A 23,851-nucleotide genomic window follows, 5' to 3' on the forward strand; every position below is an offset into this window, starting at 1 on the left:
TCTGTCTTGTCCTGACCTTTCTGGCAGTCTGTTTTGACTGGCCTGTCATAGCATCCTTTGTGACAGACCTGCAGGGAAAGAGGTAGGCTGATGAGCCATGGCAAACAGAGACTATTAGAAAGGTCGTTGTAACCCAGAGTGCTGAGTATAAAAGCTATTCACGCTCTCATGACTTATTCTGCAGTTTGCAAAGCCGAGAACAGTGGAGTGGGGTAGCTCAGGAAGGGCAACCTGTACTCCTGAAGATGCTAGTCCTGAATTATGCCCTTACTCTAACACTGGCCTTTCTGTTCAACCCCGGGAAAGTCACTTGTGATTCAGTCCAGACACCATGGAGGTCTAGTAACAAAATTCCAGATGGCCTCAGTAGGAACAGGTCTTTGTCCTTGGCTTTCTCTGCTTATTCTGTTTTGTGCGTAACAAACTCCACGCTTATCAGATGCTCTTTTCTCCGATGAAGAGTCCCTGTGAGTGTAAATAGCCGCTGGTTTTTAGCGACCTTATGCATATGTATGTTTATTTATTTACTTATTTATTTTTATATGATCTTTACCGTATAGAGTGTGGGGAGGAGAGTGGTTCACATTTTTCATCCTGAAGAAACAGGGCTGCCAGCATATTATGCTCATTTTTTCAGTGCAGTGGTGTTAATACCAGATCTGAATAAGAACACTGTGCTTAGGAAAGCTGTTTCATGTCTCTGCAAGTACTTCCCGTGTTTTGTGTTGTAACACGGTTCTTCCAAACCTTTGTTCTACAGAGGCTCTCGTCACAGAGACTCTCAGCTTTGCACAGGTGACCTTATATCTCCCAAAACAACAGCAAGAACAGAGTGATCCTATCTTCTCTTTCTCTGTCAGGGAAAGAACGCTACAGCCAAGCTCTGTTACTGGTCTCACTTTATTTTCTTTTTGTTTTTTTCAAACTGAGCTCTTTTTGAGGGCGCTACTGGGTGGACCTATGCAGTGTTATGCAGAAAGTAGTGTGAATTTCAGCATAGGTACACCATCTGTATCTGAGCACATCCTTTTTCTTTCCCAGCATTTCTTCTTTACATCCTCTCAACTTCTTTCTTCCCTCTACCCTGTGTTTCCATTGGTTTCCATTGCTTAGTCCAGGATACCGTATCCTGAATCTTTTGGTAGCTTCCCCTCCTCCAAGTCAAAGGTGTTCCTTTCCTTTAGTGATCCCTCTGTGTTGTACCCGACGCATCTCATTCAAGGTTAAGATGATCTTTGTGCCTAAAACTGTATGTCTGTGTATACACACACAGGAATATATGGAAATGGAAGCTAAGAAGTTCCAATGTGAAACTAATTTCTGTACAGTAATGTAAATGGAAAACACTGTTATGCATGTTTTGAAGTAGCAGTGTACACTAGCCTCTTCTGAATACTTCACATATATAAAACGTATGTTATGTGTGTAATGCTACAAGAGAGAGCACTGAACTTGAAGGAATCGTCACTTGACAGTGTAGGAGTGCAGGCAGGGTTAGTAAGCAATGAGATCCCAGGACGTGGGACCACTCAAGACAGGGTGGAATTGTGAAGGGCCTGTAAAGTATAAGAGGAAACCTCAGTCCCTTTTTTAGTTGTATTCTGAGGCTGAATTCTGATCCACAGTATCTCCTGTGCAGCTTTATTGAATCCAGTTCTTGAAAGTGGTAGGCTTTAATAATGACCGACTGTGTGAGTTTTCATCATCCTCTCCTATTCTGCCTAAGGATTGTCTGCCTTGTCTTTCTGTGTACTCTTTCTAGTAGATGGTACGTTTAAATAGCAGGTCTGAACTGAAGTGTGGAAGATGCTCGAGCTAATCAAACATTGTGAGGTATCTCTGCAGGTGCTTTATAGCTGTAGCATGGAGATGATAAAGATTTAATTGTCTGTGTGTGTAACAAGAACAGGAAATGACACAAAGGCAGTTCATTTTCTGAGAGAATGCAGTGGGAACAGAGGCTGCAGCAGCCTTAATTAGATTTTCAGTTAAACATTTTTAGCAAGGATGGGAAGTTCAGCTAATTGAATCTGTTCTAATTTCCACCTTCCTGTTTGTCATTCTTGTTCTTCATTTTGGGAGATATCTCAAGAAACAGCTCTCATTCTTCTCTGCTGATTACAGTATGTGACTACAGATGGCAGGCAACATGCTGATGTGCAGGGTAGGTACACGGGAGCCATAGGAGCTCCCACCTGTCTTCATTAAAATGAATCTGAACTGGATGCGCTCCAGTGACTTATGACTGCCTTCCCTTTCCACAATCCTCCCAAACTTTGTCCATTTTAATACAAGAATAAGTCTAGTGTATGTTAGTAGTGCCTCAAATCTTTTATGCGTTGTTGTATTAAACAGTGGAAAGTCTAAAGGAAATGTAATGTTCTGCCCTGAAGAGATGCAGGTCTAAATAACTGGGACTCTTTAGCATCCCTGCAATTAGTACTGTACACTGCTGTGACACACCCTCCACTCCCGTGTTTGTGGCTGATTGAGTACCAGTTAATGCACAGGGACCTTGCTTTGATCTGCTAGTTTCAAAGATTGAGTTCAGCCGCAGAGAGTGGTTGTGATGATTTTTTTGTTTATTTGTTTGTTTTTAAATGAGAAAGTACGTCCAAGTCTCAATGTAAAAGTTAGCGCTGAAGGGCACTTTGTGTGCTGTATTGCTCTGCCGCTTCTCTAAACATCTGCAATGTCCTATCACAATTTACTTGCGTAATATACATGTTCTAGGTGTGGGCAAAGCTGGGAGTAGATACCTAGAAGGTAGCCAGTTCTGTACTGGCTAAAGGCTTATTGTCTGAACACTGGCATAGATGTTTTGACAGTTTTTGTAGAAAAGGATGATAGAGCGCTCTGAGGAAAAGTTTCCCAGATGTTCCATAGTTCAAGCTGTTTTGGATACTAAACTCACAGCTTTTAAAGGAGTCCTTCTAGCTGAAACTATTTCAGAAATACTAAAGAAAGGAGCTTCTAAAAAAATGGGCTTTGTGCCTGCCTCTTTTTCAGAATATGCTAAATGAAGCGAATGCTTAGCTTTTACTTAGAAGCCTATTTTGAGAAACACATTTAGTCTGCTTCAGGTTCTTTAAAAATATGTGTAATTCAGAATTGCTAAAAAAGTTGCTTACGGTGTTATGCCAAATGGCCTTTTACAAATTCCCGTAACTTAGGAGGAAGGTACAAATATGAAAAACCTGCAGATGCTCAAGGGATCTTTGCCAAGTACAGAAGCTTACTAAATTGCTTCATGCCATGCTTGTGACTTTAAAGTCCTTAATTTGTCATTAAAGAAAGTATTTGCATTTTGAAGAGCAATTAGCAGTTGTGTGCCCCTTCAGGATAGCTTGTGATTTGTGTGTCCTGTTGGTGGGGGGGTGGAGAGGAAGGAATACCAACTGAGCATATCGACCTAAAAAAGAGTCGATTTTTTTACAGAGTGGATATTTAGTCCCCTCTGCAAGTAGGATCCACTGAAGGAGTTTCAAGCTGGCTTCCCCATAGTTGAGATGACCATTGCAACCGGTTTGGTAATCTCAGCTTTATCTTTTTAAAAAGAAAATTCAGATAATAGACTACCAGTTTTTGAAGGAGGTCATCAGATTGTGGGCGGCCTGTGACAAAGCATGACTTGAGGTAGCTTTGGCAATAGGTCTGAACCACAAACTGCAATAGCCGCTACTGTTCCAAGGTAGGGCTTCTCCTCAGCTAGTTACGAAGGGAGGATTTGTGAGAGGAGAGGGCTAGTCTACTGCCCTTGCTTTCATTTGTGTCAGAACCTAAACTCAAGCCTTCAAAATTAAGCACGTGGCAGAGCTAGTCAAAACGTACGTTTTTTTCATACACTTTTCATACACTCATACTCAGCAAATAAGCAATTTATCATTGGGTCAACCAAAACTAAGTGAATTCAGATCAAATTCAGCTCACATAAGTAATATCAAAAAAGGGTTTATTTCAATATTTTTAGAATTTTAAACATTTTTGATTGCTTTGAAAAGAAAGGATTTTGGCTGTGTATTTGTTTGAATGCTTTGAGACTTAACAAAGAAAAATACTGCAAATGGAACGTGTTCGTGCTTTTTGGTTTCCAGTTGGGTAAGAAAAGACTAAACTGGTTGTCTTCTGTTCGTTTTTGCCTCCCATACACTTGTTCTGTGGGGAGGGAATTCATGCAGGTGATTCCTTGTGGTGCCATCCAGACCGTTGGAGAGCTAAGACTCTTAAGGTCTGGCACAGAATGGTTTGCCTTCAGGAAGGATGTCTGTACAAATACAAAATGGACTCTGTTTGTGCAAGTGAGTGCCTGTTATAACAGGTGACCTAATAAAATATTGCAAATGTCTTGGAAACTGTATAGCCAGTGGCAAAGACCACTTTGCTTGTTCCTTTCAGCTTAAATAGAGAAATGCAGTAGGATTGTCAGCTCTGATAGGCCCCAAAACTGAACTCATTTTTTTGTTGGATTACAGAAATCAAAAGTACTGGGATGATGTTGGTTTATGTGTTTAGTATGAATGTGAAAGGTTCACACCTTTTGAATGACAGAACCAGGAGAAGTCTTGTGTAAAGTAAGATATCAGGATTATGGCAGAGTCTGTCTGGAACAAGAAGGCAGATGAAGAGAAAAGTGATAGAGCAGGTTGCTGCTGTGAGCACAGGTAAGGATGTGGTGAAAGTTTCTGTCCCTAATATCATTTGTGTTAGTAACATTTTAATTACTACCTAACATACTAGCAAAGTTATTTGCTGCCTAAAGTGTTAGCAAAGTTACTACCTTGAAGTAGCATTCACCTGGAGTCCTGCTAGCTATTCTACGTTCTTATCTCAGTGACGACTAACAAGAAAACTCAGTGCAACGTTAGATAATCCTTGATGCTGTCTTGTGCCATTTATATAACTCTGTTCTGACCCTGTAATCAAAACTCTTACTGTTTGCTTTTTTAGATTAAATAGATGTGCTAACCTCATAACTTGCCTGATGCTGAGCGAATCTAGCAGATGCTGGAAGCACAGCATAGGTAATATGCATAAGGAGCCTGAAATTGGACCTGGACTGAGTATCTCTGATCGGGAAGGAGTGTGCTACCAACCAGGAAGGTGCACTTAAAGGTTTTCTTGTTGCCAGATATTCTCTGGATGCTGCAACCTTTCTCTGATAAGGGAGAAGGAATAATGAGAGGTCACAGCCCCAGGCATTGTTTGGTTCAGTCAACAGAGGAAAATTCCATGCCTGAGCACTGAGTCAAAAGCATCTAAAAATACTATTCTAATCAGTTATTTATTTTAATATGAAAAAACTTGTGTTATTCTGTGATCAATGTACATTTGTCTTTGTCTAAACCATTTATAGTTGGGGGGAGCTGACATGAGAGGACAGACTATACTGTAGAAGAGGCAATAGAGTAAAACTTGGCCAACAGAAAATGGAATCTGTAACCACTTTTCTGGCAGCCAGAATATCAAACAGACGGCAAAAGACTGAAGTGTAGTGCTTACCGGACCGAGTTGAAGGACCACCAGAGTCATATGCAGATCCAGTCATTGTGCTGTGCACATTTGTGCTCATACAGAGAGCTAACAGTTGGACAAGTGTTCTGTGAAAATCTTCCTCAATTAAAGGCCATTCTTAAAAATAAAATGTGAAGAATTATACCAGCTTTCTTAAGAGGGAAAAAGTGCTTCTGAGAATTGTCAAGTTTTCCTTGATTATAGTATGCAAGCATGATCTTGCTGAAAGTGATACGGCCTTTCTGGACCTTTTTTTTGTTTTCTTGTGAATGCTGATTTTTAGTGCCATTGTTCTCTCTCTTTCTCTCTCTCTCTCTTTCTCTCTCTCTCTCTCTTTCTCTTTTTTTTTTTTTCCTTCCCATCCTTCTTCAGGGAGAAGTGTCTCCTTCCTCTCCAACTGGCTCTGGAATCGAAGAGTGTGAAGCTGGCCCAGCAGGCTCTAGCAGGGATGCAGGTATGACTTGAGAGCGGGATATGTTAGTAGGTGGTGGGTGGCATAGTAGAAAGCTCTTGTACCTTTGGCATGTCAAGGAAATCTGAGCTTTTCTTCTGAAAAGTGCAGCAGAAAAAGCCTCTGGCCCTCAATAGTGGACCTTACAGTAGTGTTCGTGTTTCTGTGTTATTGTTCAGGAGTTAGAGTACAAGTAAAGGCTGCTGAGTCTGTAGAAGCTAAAAATAGTCTGTGAACAGGTGGGAGTTCCTGGCTTTGCATATTGTGATGGAGGTAGGTGCTCTTCCTCATGGGGTGCCGTGCTCTTGATGGGGACATATATCTCTCTCTCAGTAAGACATGCCACGGCTAAACTTCCTAGAAACTAAACTGAGTGAAGTCTTACTGGTTTCTTTGATTAGATGGGAGGGCCGCAGTGCTTGGAAGATGGTTAATAAAAGGTCTGGGAGCTGCCTGCTGCATGTGTGGGCATTTTCCAGGGGTTTTTTTGCGTACAGAAAAGGAACACCATCTGATTAGAAAGCTTATGAAATTGCAAAAGGAAACAGTGGTGCAACACAGTCAGTGAAGAAAAGGCTGTCTTTTGTTTGACAGTAGAAAAACAAAAGACGTTTACCTTTCTTTTAATGGGGCAAATGGATATGTAGCGGTAAATGCCTGACACGAGGGGGATGTTAGTTGTGGAAAAGGCGGTATGCTGCTGGTGGGTTCATTGCATGCCAAAAAGAAAAACGTTTTTCCAAAAATTTTTGGAATTTTCTCTTTTCCAGAAAAAAATGCCTCCCTCAAACGGCAAGTATGAGGTTTTTGAGGGAATGTAAGGACATGAGTGGATCATTCAAATTCACTTAAGTCAGCACATGAGATGTCAGACATTAGGTTAAAAAGAGTGCCCCATTCTGGGGCACTACGTGAGGGAGAAGCAGTGGTAGGAGGCCCTAGGTAGGGGAAAATGTGTAGCTTCTGAGGGCTTCTGTCCCAGAACAACAATGAAGTCAGGGCCATTGTGTTTTAAGTTTGAGAGTCATAGGGGCCTTGGAACAGGCAGTAAATTGGGTGGAAATCTCGAGCAGAAGAATTGATATTTCTGACTTCTTCAGTCATTAGACCAGAGCTTGCTTTCTGCATTTTAGAGCTAGAAGCTGATTTAAAGAGTGTGGTGTAGGGTGTGTGGGGGTTTTTGCAGGGGCGGGGTGGATGTTTGTTTTAAGTAAAAGTAACAGCAGGCCAGTGGGACTTGGAACATATGTCTGCTCTTGCACCAATTCAGCAACAGAACAAATTATAGGTTGGTGGTCAGCCAAACATAGTGGAGGAGTTATGAGTCAACCACTGTCCACTGTAGCACGGCTTCCTTGGGAACACTCAGTCAAGATAAAATTTACTACCTTTTTACTCTTCTAATTTACTACGCATGTACTTGAGTTTTATAAGAAATGGAATTAAGCTGCAGACTTGCAGCATGGTACCTTAAATAACAGTATTACCTGCTATCTAGAAGCATAAAAAAGAAAACCAGGCAACAGTAGAGTCCTTCATCTGCATTTCTGATCTGTGAGGTTTTATGAAAAATTTAAAAAAAACAAACAACTGATGCTATGAGAAAAGATTAAAAATAGGATAAAAGACAAAAGTGAGATGAAATATAACTTGGATTGACCAAAATAGGTAATACCAGACTAAAGAGATTCTCTTTTACATAGAATAACACATTTTTTGTGTAAAGCGAGTTAATTGTCATCAGGCTGGGCACTGATAAAACACTTCAGGTAATGCTATGTGAGAAATTCTTTAAAAGTTAAGAAAATATGAACTAAGAATGAGTCAATGAAATGTGCTGCAGGCTTAAAGTTGTGAAGCAGCATCAGTAAAAAAATATTGCAGAATGTACAGGGTGAAGTGGACTGCTCAAAGTCTGGAGTGATAAAACTGAGACAGGATAAGGTCATGTTCCTGGAAACTAAGACGAGATGATTTTGCTCTATGGAGGGGGTTTCTAAGATGGCTGGAGATGGAAAAAGACTTAGGTGGGTGTATCTACTGCAGGGTGACTGTCACTAATAATAGCATGCAGCCCTGAAGCCATGAATGTGGTTGTAGAACCGTGAGGAAATGGTGCCAATGAGCATGGCCCTGTGAGGGTGTTATCTATACATGCTTCTGATTCAGTTCTTTATTCTTCTGTAACGGCACACTGAAAACAAAGTGGAAAAGAACTATTAAGGTGTTTGAGACAGAGTGTCTGCCTTGCTAGAGACCATTAATAGAGTGTGGCTTGTTCAGCTCAGCGAATAAAAGCAAGAGGCATGACTATTCTTTGGGAGAAAAAAAAAAACTTGCAGGTAAACTATGGGGGAAACAATCAGGAAAAGTAGTAAGTAGTGCTTTGTATTGGTAGATGACAATCAGTGAAAGAGTTTATGGGCATGAACTGCCTGTAAATAAATTGAGGCTGGAATGTTAGAGGAAGTTTTTTAGAAACATGTTCTTTGTGGGAGAAGTGTGGAAAATAACTGAAATCTGCTCAGCTCAGGGAGGTGAGACCGTGGCATGGTGAGCTCTGGTAAGAGATGCTGTCCATCAGTCATGTGTTCAAGAGTGAAAATCGACGCCAATAAAAACCTAGTGACACTCTCTTAGATTCAGCTAATGCTTTCATGCCAGTTCCTTAAGATAATCTTCAGTCTAACATAGCTTGTTGGGAGATATATGTGACACTGGCTTTTTCCAGGCAAAGGGAATCTGATCAGTCTAAAAAATTCAGTTTAAGTTCAGTCTGTATTGAGCCCTCCCTCCCAGACACGTTTGTGGTCCTCACACTAGTCACTTATTAACAGTACTCGTCCTTCTGAGGACCTGATGACATCCGTGATTAGTCAGCTTCTGAGTAACACAAGACTGCATACTGTCCATGATCAAAAATGCCGCCTCCAGCTACCTGCCAGGCAGGGTATCTGCTAGCACTAGTTTGAGTTCAGGATCCTAGCGTGAGGTTTTGGGACTGCTCCCCATACACACACTTCTAAAATTTTGAGAGGTTTTGCTGAGGCCGTTGTTTGGGATCGTTTGCAATCTCCCACATTGGTTTCCAAAGACTACTTTCTTGTGGACTCGGAAATAAATGAGAGGTTAGGGTGGGGAAAGAGAATGCCAGAATGGCAGATGATTCAGCAGCTGTTAACTATCTCTTTATCAGGGCACAAATTCCCCAAAATAAATATTTAACTCTGAAATTCCTACATAGCATCTAACCAGTGTGGTGCCAAGCACTATTAGCTTGAGGTGTGGTATTTTGTGGTGGAGTTAGGCAGAGGCAGTTTTGTCTCAGCCCATCTGTTTCCATTCTCTCTCTGCAGAAGCTGCTGTCTGATGAGAGGTTTGTATCCGTGGAAACAGACTCCGATGAGAAGCAGTTGCTAAATCAGATGCTGAATGCTGTCAAAGTGACTCCTTCGCTCAACGAAGACCTGCAGGTTGAAGTGATGAAGGTTAGTGTTTCACACACGTCAGTGCTTGCAAAAGAGTTTGACTGAGTGCTGGGGTTTTGCGTACAAATTAGCTGTTGCCTTAGAAATCTTCAGCTTGGGACCATATTTGATTCTCTCCTTCCTGTTGGTGGATATCAGCTGTTTTCTTTGCTGTTTGGCTTGTATTTCCTCAGGTTAAATAGGACATAGTTTATATATAGAATCAGTAACCTGGGAGTCCCAGTTTTAGCAGACTGAAGTAGGGCAAACCATTTACTCCACTGGAGCGCACAGATGGGTAACTTAAGGTTGGGAAGTTTGTGTTTGGCATTGAGCATGAGCGCTCATGAATTGGGTTACACAACCTTGAATTATGTGTGCACAACTGTGTGCATAGGTGTTCGGGTGTAAACTTTGTACTTGAGGGTGTGTTGTGCTATAGCTGATCACTGGTAGAAATTCATTTGGAACAAACCTCGTGGTTTTTTTTCCATGTTCACTATACCTAGTACTGTGTTTGGGCCTACTTATTTGACTGTCCTTTGCTTCTGCATGTGTAGATCAGATATTTTACTACTTTCTTGTGCCTGGTATCCTTGTCTTGATGAATATATGTTGCCCGCTCTGAAACTGCTCTGTATTGGTCAGAGATGTAAATCATTTCCTTTCCCGATTTTTGGCTCAAAGTCTATGAAAGCCTCTTTGCCGTGACCCTGACACTGCTTGGGTGCAGCACACGTTTTGCACCAGAACATTCAAAAGATTGAGCCCAGCAGCAGGCAGAAGGGATGAGTATTTGTGTGTGAACTGATCCCCACTTTACAAGAGCAGACCTTTGCCCCTGTACAGGCATTACTGGTGACAGAGATCTGCATCACCAACCCAGCATGCCTCTTTCCTGCCTCATTTGTCTCCAGAATGGGAGAAGACAGGCACGGAGCTAAAAATGAGCACTGCTAAACCAACGGGCTCTCTTGGTACAGAGGAATTCTTTGCTAGTCTTTTTCAGCCTCCTGAGCGTTCCAGGTTCAGAATCGGCATGTGCCATGTTTCTGTGAAAACTGTGACATGCGTTTGTAACAAATTGTCCCTGACACTGAGAAGAAAATGAACACTATATTTCACCAGGATTATCAGTGAATATCTTACCTCAAGTTGTTTTGATATGTAAGAAGTAAAAAAGTATAAAAATGAACCCAAAAACTAAAATTTGATTTGTGCTAGATTTTTTTTATCATATTCAGTTTGACTCCAGTTTAGGGCAAAAGAGAAAGGAGAACATTCTTGTCAACAATGCACTGAGTGAAATTTTGATGTAGAAATGCTTTTTTTAAAATTCTAGTTAAAAGGATGGCAGAATTGGGTGTTGGGTAGAATTCAATCTGTTCTCTTTACATTCTGAGAACATGCAAAACTTCTGTTTTAATTTAAATATTTGAAGCTGGTGAGAGGGCCAAAAATAGGGCAGTTAAAACTCAAGAGGCATTAAATTTGAGCCTTACCTAAAAGCCCATCCAAGCAGGGATCTTTTTACATTGTAACCTGAAGGTTACAGATGCAATTGCAACACTTGAAAGTGCTGTAGATAACTTAGCTCTGGCTGAGCGGTGTTAAAGCCTCTGAGGGGGTTTCAAGCAGGTGAGCAGTGCATTCATTTCCCTGGATCTGCTAAAGTGTGGCCTCAAGGCAGCATATGATTGTGCACTACGTTGGGTTATTCCATCCAGAGTAGGTTAAATACATCTTTATCCAGTAGAGGTATTAGACCTCCTGAATGTTAGCAAACTTGTGTGAAGCTAGGTCAGCAGTGATAACTGCTGCACAGTTGCACCAAACTCGCAAGTGTTAGAAATGCAGTTATCAAAGGTTCCCCAAAAGCTTTTAGTTATGTGAAATAGGAGTGAAAAATAGAGGGTGCAGGAGTGCAGTCTTCACTGAGAGTTGCTGCCGTATGAACTCCTAAATCACTTGCATGCTTTTTTGAGAATCCTGTCCAAAAAATCTCCTGTTGTTCCTAATGAGCGTCTACCAGAAATTCACACTTCAGTTTGCCCAAAGCGAATGTTTTGAGTGTTTATTTTAATGGTTGTCATCCACCTGTGTTGCAGATGTGAGTGTGAAGAGATTTTGACTAGCTGAGGGGAGCATTCTGCAAAGCTTTCATTCAGGTGACTGCAAGTTGGGATTAGTGTTGAAAGAGGGAAGGAGGGCGTAAGACATGAGTGCACTGTTGCATTGTTTAATGTGCTTTCGGAAACAGTTAAATATTATTATAAAAGGGCTGAAGGTCATCGTTAGACTGAAATGGAGCAGAATAACTGCAGTGCTTGCTGTAAATGAATGGAGAGGAGTGCTAGCTGGGTCTCTTGCACTTCACTGGAGAAACGGAGCAGTTGGGGCCACTTCTATGAAAGTGGAACAGCACTAATTTATGGCCAGGTACCTAATCCTCCTTGTTTTTAAGGGTGAGAGCCATGACATACTCCTTTATTCCCAGAATGGAGGATCACAAAAACAGCACTTTGACAGTGTCCAGATTTAAAGGCTAGGGTGGGCGCCAGTGCTGGAATGCATCCTGGGCAGCTGGGGAAGCTTTGTACTGCCCAAGTAGAGCTGTCAAGATGGACTCAAAGCCTTCGTCTTTCATAATATCTGTTGGCTGTGATAGGTGACGTACCTCTTATCCTTTCTATAAACTTTACTTAAAAGAGGAATGTTACTTGTTGTAATAAGCAAATATTAAATTAAACTTTGCGCTAGGGATTGCTGGCAGTACCGTTAGATCTTCTGAATATCAGTTGTGGATTGCATCTTCCCCTTAGCTTTGTTCCACATGGACTGATTCTGTGAGGAAATGTCCCCCTTAAATTTCCAGGGAAGTGATGCTTTGAATTCCTTGTTTAAGAGACCCCACAACGTCAGTGTGACGAAGCACTGGCCAGTTCTTAGGTGAACAGCAGCTGAAGACTCTGATCTTTCCAGTGAGGAAGAGGGAAAGCCTGTGATTTCTCTGTGACCTGAATGACCGCCTACCACAAACACAGCACTAGCTGCATTTGATTGCCCACACGTACCCCCCAGCGCCTTCTCCTTAATAAATTTTGTATTCAGACTTGCATGTTATTAGTATTGTAGTATTTCTTCAGACTGTCTCAACACCTATGCCATCTGCGTGTTCTCTGTACCTCTAACACATTTCATGACAGAGATTTGTTAGTGTTTTCACACTGGGGACTAAACTGGGGTTACTTAGGTGCTTTTACTCGTGTGAAAGGATACTGAGAAGCCAGGCAATCCAGGAACTGTAAGCAGAGGCAGCAGTGTATCTGACGCAGGGCTACCTTAGCATTCACCTTGCTGTTGCCATGATCACACACAGTGCTATCACACTGAAACGCCTCCTAATGTATGTAATGTCAGTTTGTGCTTTTATGCTCGGCTGGCTGCGTCAAGGGAGTGGAAAATCAAACAATCATTCAGTGACTTGTTGATCTCCCTGTAATACATCAGTAGCTTAATCGCAATTTCAAATGGAATAATCTAAATATTTTTATTTGTACACTTACATCACAATATCCATTTAAGTTGGGAAGGAAGATGTACAGAGATCACTAATCAAATTTCTTATTTTATCAGTGATGCTCTGTTTATACAACTGCAGATTTATAGAAAAAGTAAAGGATGAGTTAATTCAGTGTTTAACTTAAACCTATGCAGTCATACAATATGGCTGTCCCAGGAGTGGGAAGAATTTTGTTGTGTGATGTGGGACCAAATTAAAATAGAGTGTAATGTAAAGATGTATCTTGTGCTGGGGAGTAGGGACTTTTTTGTTGGCCTTAGCACTAGAAGAGCAAGGAAGGAGATTGGGATACTGGACAAGCTCTTCATTAACTGAAGATGATCATCATGGGTTTGGTCTTGTTTTGGGTGGGATTTTTTTTATTTTTTTGAATTCTTTCCTGATCTGACACTTTTAAATCTTGCTTCAGATACTTTTAAAAGTGGCTGAAGTTTTTTTGCTTCATGCAATCAGTCCTCTTTGCTTGCAGAAGTGCATATGGTGTTGACAAAAGCACTTTCAGATAAGGTCAGATCAGAAGTGGAAAAGGAAGATAATCTATAACTGAGCATTTTATTTTTTCCTCTGATTTTTGTAATTTGTACACTGTAACCCGGACTCTCTTTCCTGGAGGAACTAGAATTTAGCTTGGAGCATAACTCTGGTGCTAAAGCAAGTGAAACCAAATATGAAGTAAGTGGGTAGGATGTGAAGAATCCAAAATCACAAGGACTTTTTTTTTTCCTCTTCTTACCAATGTTATGGTGACTTTCATTTGTAAATGGACAACCTTCTTAATAATGCAGTACCTCTCTCTATCTTTTTATTTGTCTCTGGTAGTGTTATTCTCAAGTAACACAAAGAAAAAAATGAGTTTAATGAGCAATTTAAAATTAGTAGAGGAGACCTCACTCAGAAGTCAGCTCTTCAGATGAGCTGGATACACTGTCATGAATGTAACTGTCATTGGCAGTAAACAAGCCCTTATTAGAAAGGCGTGATTAGCATTTACAATTTGCCTTTTTCCTGTTTCCTTTTGTTCTCTTTAGTTACGGACAAAATCATGTCACGTAACCCAATGCATGTCAGTTCAATGTGTGCCCAGATTTTCCAAGATCTTCAGTGGGAAGTTAGATACACAGAAACAGAAGGTGAAATGGACATTTAGAGACAGATATTTCCAAGCAAAAATGAGAATAACGACCACTTCTGAAGGAAGTTGTCCTATTTGGTGAGCTTTTTAATATTTGGTCTTTATTTTACTATTTTAATTAATAGTGTTATGATATGCTGGGCGTAGGCTATGAGTATATATTGCAGTTCTATCAGTGGGGCTTTCTATCTTTTTTTCTCGTAGGCTCTGAGAAGATTCATTTACATGGTCTTTGTGGCTACTCTACTCTGCTGTTTTTTGAAATGGGTTTGAGTTTTCTCTGGAAGAAAAATATATTCTTCCAAAGTGGTTTGAGAAAGAAAAGACTCTACTAATCCCTGTATTTACCTGTTGCCCATGGTGACCAGCTGTTTCATTTAGGAAAGGTTAATTTATTCCCAGGGACTGCAGCTTGAGTTTGCTAGTGGATTAGGCGTACTGCTTCCTCATGGGCATAAGTTTTCCTGTTCTATTCTGTAGGCTTTCAGTGAGGAGCCAGCTGAAACTCTATTTAATCTGTGAATGAAGTTTAATGAACCCTTACTAAATCTGGTATGTTAAGGCAATCTTTTGTCTGTATGTCTTCACCAATCCATTAATACAGCATTTGGGAACTCTCCAGCAATAATATCAGACAGCCTTTTTTGTGATTTCAGTTTTCATTCTGGCTATATCCGTATAAGAAATGAAATATTTTTTTGAGCTCTGTGATAAAAATTAACTTCTGTAACGACAGGCAGAATGGAGCCAATAACTCTGCCTGTGAGATACTGTCTTTAGGTCAGATATTCGTAACAGTTCTTTCTAAGATTGCTACCATAGTGCTCCAAAAAAATGCTATGTGAAATTTTGAGTGGCAAGAGCCATCTTCTAGTCCTTTTTCATTAATCTTTTATCTGTAATGGCTAATTTCATTGACAAGGCCCCAATAATGCAGTCAAACTAGCAAACCTTGAGAAGATCCCTATTGAAGATGCATAAGAAGTAGTAAGAAGTTTGGGGTCTGTCTTTTTTTTAAAGTTTTTTGTTTGTTTGTTTGTTTGTTTTTTAACAATCAAAGCTGACCTATTTTTGGTTAAGTATGACGTGCAGTTACAGGTTCAGGAAGACAGTCCTGATCCAACAAATGTTGGACTGAGCTGGACTGTGTTTGAGCAGTGGAGCAAAACTTACTGTTAACTTTTTCAGCAAACTTGGCAGGAACTTTGTCACTGTTGAATAAAAAGCCTAACTTTTTTTCTTCTTCTCTGTTTTTTAACAGTTGTTTTTCAAGACTTGGAGGGTTTGATGAGGGGCTAGTCAAACTTTTTTTGATTTTTGCCTTCTGTGGCAGCAAACAAATCAGATTGTGTATTTGAAAAAGTTATAAACTGATCTGAAATTTTGATAGAATACATCTGTAAAATCTCAGCCTCCAAGGAAGATGAAATTCTGCACCTTCTTCTTCTATTGGTGAATGAGCTGGTCAAAATAATAAACTCTCACAAGTATGCATCTTCCCATTGTTTTAAGGTTAGTGTTTATGAAGTGTATCTTCCTAACATATACAACTTACTTACGATTAGCAGGATGTCTTTTGCAACTGTTCTGCTTTGCCCTGAACTGTAAAATAAAAACGAAGAGGAGATTGAATTGAAACAACTGGGAGTTAAAAGTTTTTGTAAACTGTGTTATTCTCTGTGATGCCTCTCTGAGATTTAGGATGTGTAACAATTTTGTTATAGGAGTAAAAAGAGTGAATTCATTAATGCAATGGTAAAAACGTAACTGGTAAGCAAAGACAGAGAAGAGAGGAGCTATGAGAAAGTCCCAGTTACCGAGATGAGGATCAGCAGCACAGTTACTGATATCTGCTGTTAATATACACATTTTAATTAATGTATAATTTTGGAATAATCACATCTTCCTCTCAGTATAGAAATACTATGTTTTAAGGAAAAAGCCAAAACAAAACCAATCCTCAATTCCAGAGGTAAATAGAATATTGCACAGGAACATACAGATGGGCCACTTGTATTTTGGAAAGGAGAATAATCCTTCTCACATTGAAGATCAGTTATGAAAAAGAGCTTGTTCAGTTCTTCCTGTAGTGCAATTCGTTTTTGCCACCTTTTCCCAAAGTCACTTGCAACATTGGGTGCATTCCAGCAAGAGTAAGGTGCTTTCTGAGGAGAGAAGGACCTGTTTCAAAATAAGAAAAATATAAAAATTCAATGTTCAGTTTTACTTACATGCTTTAATGCAGAAATGGTTTGAAATTCCTACTAATGGGGGATATTTAAGAGAAAAAATGCTGAGACTTTATAGATTTCACCTGAATGTATTCATTGTGTCTTGTAATGATGGTGCCTGATATGAACTGTGATAAGTACTAAATCACTTCTAACCAGTCTGTAATTCAGACATGTATTTGCGTTGTCAGAGGGGAGAGTCTGTAAAGGCTTGCACAATGTAATGCAAATAGCATACTCTTTTCTGAGATCAGTCCTACCTAGGAATGCTAGATAGAGTTCTTAATAGCTCCTCAGCTTAATCTTTCAGTAGGTTTAATTGTTGTAATGCAGGCCAACTACAAATCCAGACTCTTGAGTTTACTTTTGTCGTCTTTTTTGCTGGTTCTTTTCTTAAACTGAAGCATTTGTCTTGAATTGGAGACTACACCATTTTATTAGTGTACATAGCTTTAACCAGGTTAATTCCACTGGATTGAGTCACCTGGCTTGTGTGCTTCAAAATAACCACATCCTTACCTGAATCAGTTAGGACCATGATAAATTTCTGGTTCCCATAATTAAGACTGTGATATTCCTATGTAATCAGAAGGAAACTTCCTAAAGAAGTTTGGCGTTATGGTGCCTGTTTCTTAGGTGCCTGGCTATCATAGCAGAATCCACAGTCTTGAATTCAATACCTGAGCTTCCTCCCTAATAAATACAAAAGAATGAACCTCGTAACAGCCTGGATGGGAGCTGCCTAAAAGAGCCAGCCTCTTTCTGGAACGGAAAAAAATCTGAGCAGGGAGTTGGTCCAGTCTTCTGAAACAGTTGCAACAGTCGAAAAGCAAGCTTATTTCTCCCTTGCCTAAAGAAATTCTTACCCGCAACTTTTAGATTTCCCAGAATTGCCTCAGCTGTGAGATTATAAAGCTGTTTTAGGGTGGAGAACGTGCTCATTCTGTCCTGTGTTGAAACTGTTCCACTTTGTGTGGTATAATGAAAATCATTGGGATCAGGCAAAAAAGCAGGAATTAGAGGAATGATCTACCGTAGGGGTTGAGAGAATTGTGGGACAGGTAAGAGGGTGGCCTTTCTGTCCTTGGTCCTTTTATAGTCATTGCTCTTGCAGTGTCTGGGCATGGATGAGAGAAATGTTCTTTGCTCCAGGCTAACTCGAGAGGGGGTTTCTTTCCAGGTTACTTGATGAATGAATAGTCTGTGAGGATATTTCTTTCTTTTTTTTATTGCCCGTGATCCACTTGTGATCAAGTACTACATTATAGTATATGTGCTCAGAGGTAGAGGTAATACTACCCCCCAGATTTTTATGTTCATGTAGAGTTTTTTTGTTGTTATTTTTGAGTATTTGCAGCTGGCATTGATTTGTAACAGTGCAGATTTTCATGCAGAAAAACTCTAGCTGAAAAAAGAGAAGTGAAGAAACCTAAGCAATGCAGGACTTCTGTAAGTGGGCTGTGCTGTGCAGTGTGTGCAAGCAATGAGTCATGGGGTTGTACCTGCAGATCTTCCTGTGCCACACGGAAAGTGGCAAGCGTCTGGCTTTGAAAAGCGTAATGTAACAGCTGTCTGGTGTGGAAGGGAAGCAGGAATTCTTACGCGTTTTCTTTAGTCATAGACATAAACCAGGAACCTGGGGATCACTCAACCATTAAGAAATTAAACGGGAAAGACATTGTATGGGGGCAAAGCCGGATACAAATTCTCTTTTAACTTTCATATAACTCCATTTAAAATCTTCTCTGCTGCCAGACGTATCTCTTATCTTTAGTGACAGTGCCAAGTTAGGCCAGCCAAGTGGGCCATGTAACTCAGTACAGTGGCAGGGAAGGGTCACTTCCCATAGCTTTTGCACACAGTTGTACACGTACTGCAAACGTGGCACAGACCACACGTGCGCAGCTTAGGCCTTCCTCACCGATGAGCTTCCCAAGGGACAGAGCCTTCTGGGCGAGGGCTGCCACTGCCGTAGCAGTTATCGCAGCTTGGTACTGGGCGCCTCTGTGTTGGGGCAGCCGAGGAGCGAGCTCTTGCCCAAAGGAGCTGTGCTAATGCCATCAGCATTAGCCTGGGGGTCCTCTTCCCTACAGCTCTTCACGTGCCTGTCCTATGGAGGACTACTGGGGACTTCGGTTGCTGTACTGGTTAACGTGGCTACCAGAAAAATGGTTTACCTGGCTTCTTTCAGTGTCAGTTCTCTGAATGCAGGTCAGGGGATAGCCAGGGACAGGATGAAATGCTCCAGCTGGACAGGCCTGTGGGACACGGTTTCTTAGATCATCTCCAGGCTATCTTCTTGCCAATTAAACTAATGAACTGAAAAAGTAAATCTTAATTTGGTTGCCCGAAAGTACGTTGCTACACAAGAAGTTTCTTTAATATAGTTTTGGTGCAACCTTGTGTGTATTTGAGGGTAAGGAAGTTCCCTTCCCTCTCCTCAACCCAACAAATGCATTCAATGTCAAGAGTAAATGGCAGCATTTTGTATGCAGAGGTAAAGTACTGAAAAGCTGTATCTCTCAAAAATGGTCTTTGTTTTAAACACTTCTTAAAGTACATTTTATCTATAAGAATTGCTGCGCATTTTATCTGTAATTAAGAAACTAAAAAATAAAATACTGAGCAGTAATAAGTGTTTGAATCCAAGTTTTAACAATATTACTTTTTCTCTTAAACCAGATAATGGATATGTTATCCCTATATAATGTCTGACAGTAACATGGTTTATGATTTGGGGATACACTTTTGAGATGTTGCTATAGATTTTACAGTTCAGATACTCTACTGACATTTTGGAGAGTAATTCTAAATGTAGTCGCTTTCTCCCAGGACCCCAGAGAACCATTTCAAGCAAAATATATGAGGACTCTCCAGCACCAGCTACTTTCCTTCCAGTATCCACGATCCCTTTTCCTAGCTAGGTGGCAAAGGATGCTGCAGGAAGACAGATACAGAGGGCTGGGAGCATGAGGACAAATAGGGCATTTTGTCTCCCCTGGGGACAAAAGGATTGTTGGAGGGAGGGTGAGGGAATACACTGGCTCCTGTTTCCATGTCAGCTCTGCTTTTACTTACAGATCCATCTGTCTTCTTCCTTTCTGATCATTTTGACAGTGGATGCATGTAACTTCATTTTAGAAGCGAGTTCAAAGGGAGGGGATTGCAGCAGAGAAGCAGAGGCTTTGATATATTTCTTTTCATTACCTGAGCAATGCTTAGGGCTTTCAGTATAATTTGCTGAGTGACTGAACAAACTAATGTAACACAGAAGGGAAAGCTTCAGCATGTATCAGAAAAATAGTGAAATTCATGTCACGCACGCATGCAGCCTGCGTTAGTCCACTATAAATGGGTAGGCACTAATTTCCTTCCTTACCTGGCCTTTACTCTGTCCTATAGTTTCTTTTCTTCTCTATTATTCTGTGACTTTTTTAAAATAACATAGCTTGTGCCATAGAAGCAATGAGGAAAAACCAATTGCTTAGGCTTACCTGTATCTGAAATGGTTGCCTTTTTTCCTTTTTTTTTTTTTTTTAAATAAGCACTTCTTTATATACTCATGAAGTAGATCCATGTTTTGAGGTTTGTTTATTTTTTAAAAGATTCTCCACTTAAAGTTTCTTTCTGTGATTTTCTTTCTGTTAGGTTTTACTGCTCTTCTAATTTCACATTTTTTTTCTTCTTTGTATTTTCTCTTTCTTCCCCTCAGACATAATACTACTCTCTGCTCCAGTTTTAGGGGAGGTTCCAAGCACCCTGAGCAAACTGAATAGCACTTTATTTTGTGACTGATCTATTTGAATCTCTCTTTAAAGTGGCACTCTTCCTTAATGAGAAAAGGAACCTTAGAGCTTTAATATTTTTTTAGACTTTATATTGGTGTTTTTCTTTTTGAGTCTTATATTTCTTCTGTTTCAGTTTTGTTCTGCTTATAGTTTAACTGTCTTCTAATTCATAGAGTAATGTGATATGCCCAAACATGCTGTAATGTGTGAAGTGGGAAACTCTATCCCCGGTTTGCTGGTCAGCCTTTTTTTCAATTTTCCCTGCTTTTAAGTATTATAATTCTGAAGACAAAAGCCACTGCTAGAGCCGTTTAGCAATTCTGTTAAACATCTACTGAGCGATTGCCTAAATCATTTCTTTTCCTCCTACAACTGTACTACATAAGCTTCGCTTATGAACATAAGTTTCACTTGGTTTCATACCACCATAAATAGTGTTCAGCAGCAGTTCTGTTATAGTCCAGTGAATTAATGAGTATGATCTTCTGGGAACATTCAGCACGTCACGGCCGATAATTTGTGAGATTCTTCCATACCAGATACATTTCTTTTGTTTGAAGCCCTGGTGCATTCATAGTGCTGAGCGCCAGTTGCTGATGATAGCAAGGCCTTTTTGGGTTCACTAATTCATGGGAGACATTGTCTCCTTTCTCCCCATAATTAAAATCTGCTGTGTTTTGTACAGTGATACACGATGGCACAATATATCTGAGTTCATTAATTCACTTCATTTCTTTTGCCCTTGTTTCCTTTCAAGGCTGAAGCATGCAGTATGAGTACCGAGGTTACTGGGTGTTCTGCTAACTATAAGGACACCTCCTGCTCAAATTATTTTGCAGAAACACTGAATGCTTGCTTTAGATGTTGAATTGAATGAGAAAAAAGTAGTCCTGCTGTCTCTCCTGGCTGCTTTTTCTTTTTTGGGGGGGTGGGGGGGACGAGGAAGAATTTGAGAGAGGTCATGTGAGCACGCATCCCATACAAGTGTACTAACTACAAGTACAGTGAGTCACTAAGCACTCTCAGGACTGAAGTGGCTGTGTGCATCCCAACTAGGAGAAACAAAAGATGCTCAGAGGACTTTGCCAATGGGATTCTGAGTGCTGGACTAGATGCGGGATGGCAGTAGCACATGGCTATTGGACTGGGGCATTTAAATGCCCTGAAGTGCTGAAACATCCTCAGGTGATGATAAATTGCAGTTGCTTTTAAAAGTATTGTATGTTATCCCTCTTTCTCTGTCGGGGAGTCTACTACTTGCTTTCTTACATGCCTTGTTTATCTGAGTGACCCTACCATAGGCTCTTCAATGTGTGCATAAGGATTGTCACTTTGAAAGCAAGGGCTTTTCAGAATGCCTATACTGGTAGGTACTCCCCTGTACCATAGTATATGGCTTAAAATTTTTGGTCTATGGAAAACATTAAGCGTTAACAAGCTATGCGAAGCAGAGATTACATAAGAGAGCAGAAAGTCACATGAAGCAAACAAGCGTTGGCCAGTGGGGAAAATCAGGATGTGCAAACTGCTGAATTAGGTTAGTCACGGGCCTGGCTGTCCATCTTGTCTTTTAGCATGACAGCACGATATTCATCAGTGGGAGGTGATATAGTTGTCTGTCTCTGGGCTCATGAGTTGCGTGCTATGCCTGTGTTTTACACAGCAGTGTAAATCAAACACAAATTGAAGTCTGTGCTTAAATGTATATATATTTTTAAGGCAGGTGCTGAGCTCTCGCAGCTATTTGTAATGTCAATAAAATATGGAAGTAGTCAAGAGCCAATAGGACCAGGCCCAGTGGTTGGATGCAAAGCTGGCCAGTAGCTTAGAAGTCGCTCATTTCCACATAAAATTGTTCATTTTTCAAGTTTTTAATTTTGCAGGTATGAACTGAGCAGTAGGTAAAACTAACAACCCTCATAACTTATATTCTCATTAACCAAATGAGATTACTGAGCTTTTTATAATTGTTTTCTTTCCAGCTGTTCTATTGGATTTGTTCTGTGGGTAGGAAAAAGGATATAGTTTGTCCACTTTGTTGGCATTCATCCATGTCCCAGCATTCAAAAGTCCAGAGAAATTTGCAGAGTGTGTATCAAGAAACACAAACTGTAACACTCTTAATCATTTATAATGAGACAGGGATTTCCTTCTCTGAGAGTTTCAGGAGTTAGTGCTCAGTGGCCTGTATCTTGTGTCATAGTAATGAAATAGGCTCTGTAACACATTAAGATGAGGAAATCCATTTTGCCCATTTCACAGAAAAAGGAAAGCATGAAGAAGAAACTCAGAAACTTTGCTTTGCTCTAATGGTAAATATCCAAAAATCAGATTATAGTCCAGGACTGATGTTCAGAAGAGTAGCCTGTCCTTTTCCGTTCTCATTACCGTTAGCGTTTATCCAAATTACTCAGCTTCTCTTTACAAAGGACTGAGAGTCAGGGTAAGATAAATATGAAGACAAATTTAAAGTTGTTGTTACATAACGGTTGTCTGGGAATATCTTTTACACCAAAACCATCTTACTGAAAAATGGGATCAAGGTCCTGACTAAGGTTTTATTTAAAAAACAAAGAAACAACAATAAAACCTTGGGGTAAGATGCGGCAACCTGGAGTGAAATGCAGTTCTGCTGAGAAAAACATTTGTAAAGGTGCAGTGCATTTCAGCGCGTAGAAGCTTTTCAGACTGACTGTCAAAATACTGGGGGAGCATACCAATGTTTTCCTTCACAAAGTGACACGTTCTTCGGCGGCCAGGCTCTTTCATCTGTGCTGGTAGGAGCGAGCAGCCAATGCTCAAAGCTTCCCTTGTACCAAGAGTTCAAATTCCCTTACAGTTATTGAATGCTTACTTGCTTCCCAGTAATGGATTTTTCCCCTTCTCTGGAGCAAAAGAACTGCTCAGAAGAGTCCTCCTCCCAGACACAGATGCCATAGTAATGGTCAGCGTTCACTGGCTGCAGCGTGCTAAGCAATACTCTACTAAGGAATTGCCTGCTTCTCTTAATTCACAAACCAACTTTTCTTTTTTCCTTATGAAGGCTCTGATAAAGTTCTGGAAAGAGTGACTTCTGAGTGAGATGGTACAGCTTGGGGATGAGACGTGATCTAGTCTGCTGCTTCAAGTTGTTACATTGTAATTTTCTACCATTTCACTGTATCGTGCAAACTGAACGGTACACTAAAAGGTCAGAACAAATGATTCTTCAAAGAGAAATGTGGGCAATAATCTTCCCAAACATACATCCCTTCACCTTTTGTTTGTTTGTTTAATTTGCAAGTTCTGATCTGACAAAGTTGTTTATTTGTTCTCCTTTCTAGGCTAAGGCGATTACCCCACGGTATCATTCCTTAATAGCCATCAAGGAACCTACCCGTCAAATAAAAACCTAGTATCACCAAGTAGCCTGTAACAAATAGGAGAAATGATTAACAGTCAGTAACACTAACTAAGCTGATGCCTCAGATTTCCTCGTGAGGCAGAGAACGGAGGTTCTTGGGGCTGAGGAAGCTGTAGGGACCAATACATTAGTGTTAGTGTGATTGATATTTTCCTGGTACACTTATCCCAAGAAACTCAGGCTATTTCAGGCAAAGCACAAATTCCCACACTGGGAGAATTTTATACTTTGAAGTGGAGGGGACAGTAGCTTTGACTCTGTCAGTCTCCCATGGGGCTGGAGGGC

The 23,851-nt window shown here is 40.5% G+C and overlaps 1 protein-coding gene across 5 annotated transcripts in view; it reads left to right on the forward strand.

Moving 5' to 3' along the window:
* Positions 1–23,851, forward strand: part of ARFGEF3 (ARFGEF family member 3) — a 98,618-nt gene that overhangs the window by 14,108 nt on the left and 60,659 nt on the right. For all 5 annotated transcript variants that reach the window (XM_068938468.1, XM_068938470.1, XM_068938469.1 and 2 more), the window contains exons 3-4: positions 5,884–5,965; positions 9,319–9,450. In XM_068938468.1, the coding sequence (XP_068794569.1) occupies positions 5,884–5,965; positions 9,319–9,450 (214 nt within the window). The remainder of the gene's footprint in view (positions 1–5,883; positions 5,966–9,318; positions 9,451–23,851) is intronic.

Source organism: Struthio camelus, chromosome 3 (genome assembly GCF_040807025.1).
Source record: "Struthio camelus isolate bStrCam1 chromosome 3, bStrCam1.hap1, whole genome shotgun sequence".
In the NCBI taxonomy this organism is placed as follows: Eukaryota; Metazoa; Chordata; class Aves; order Struthioniformes; family Struthionidae; genus Struthio; species Struthio camelus.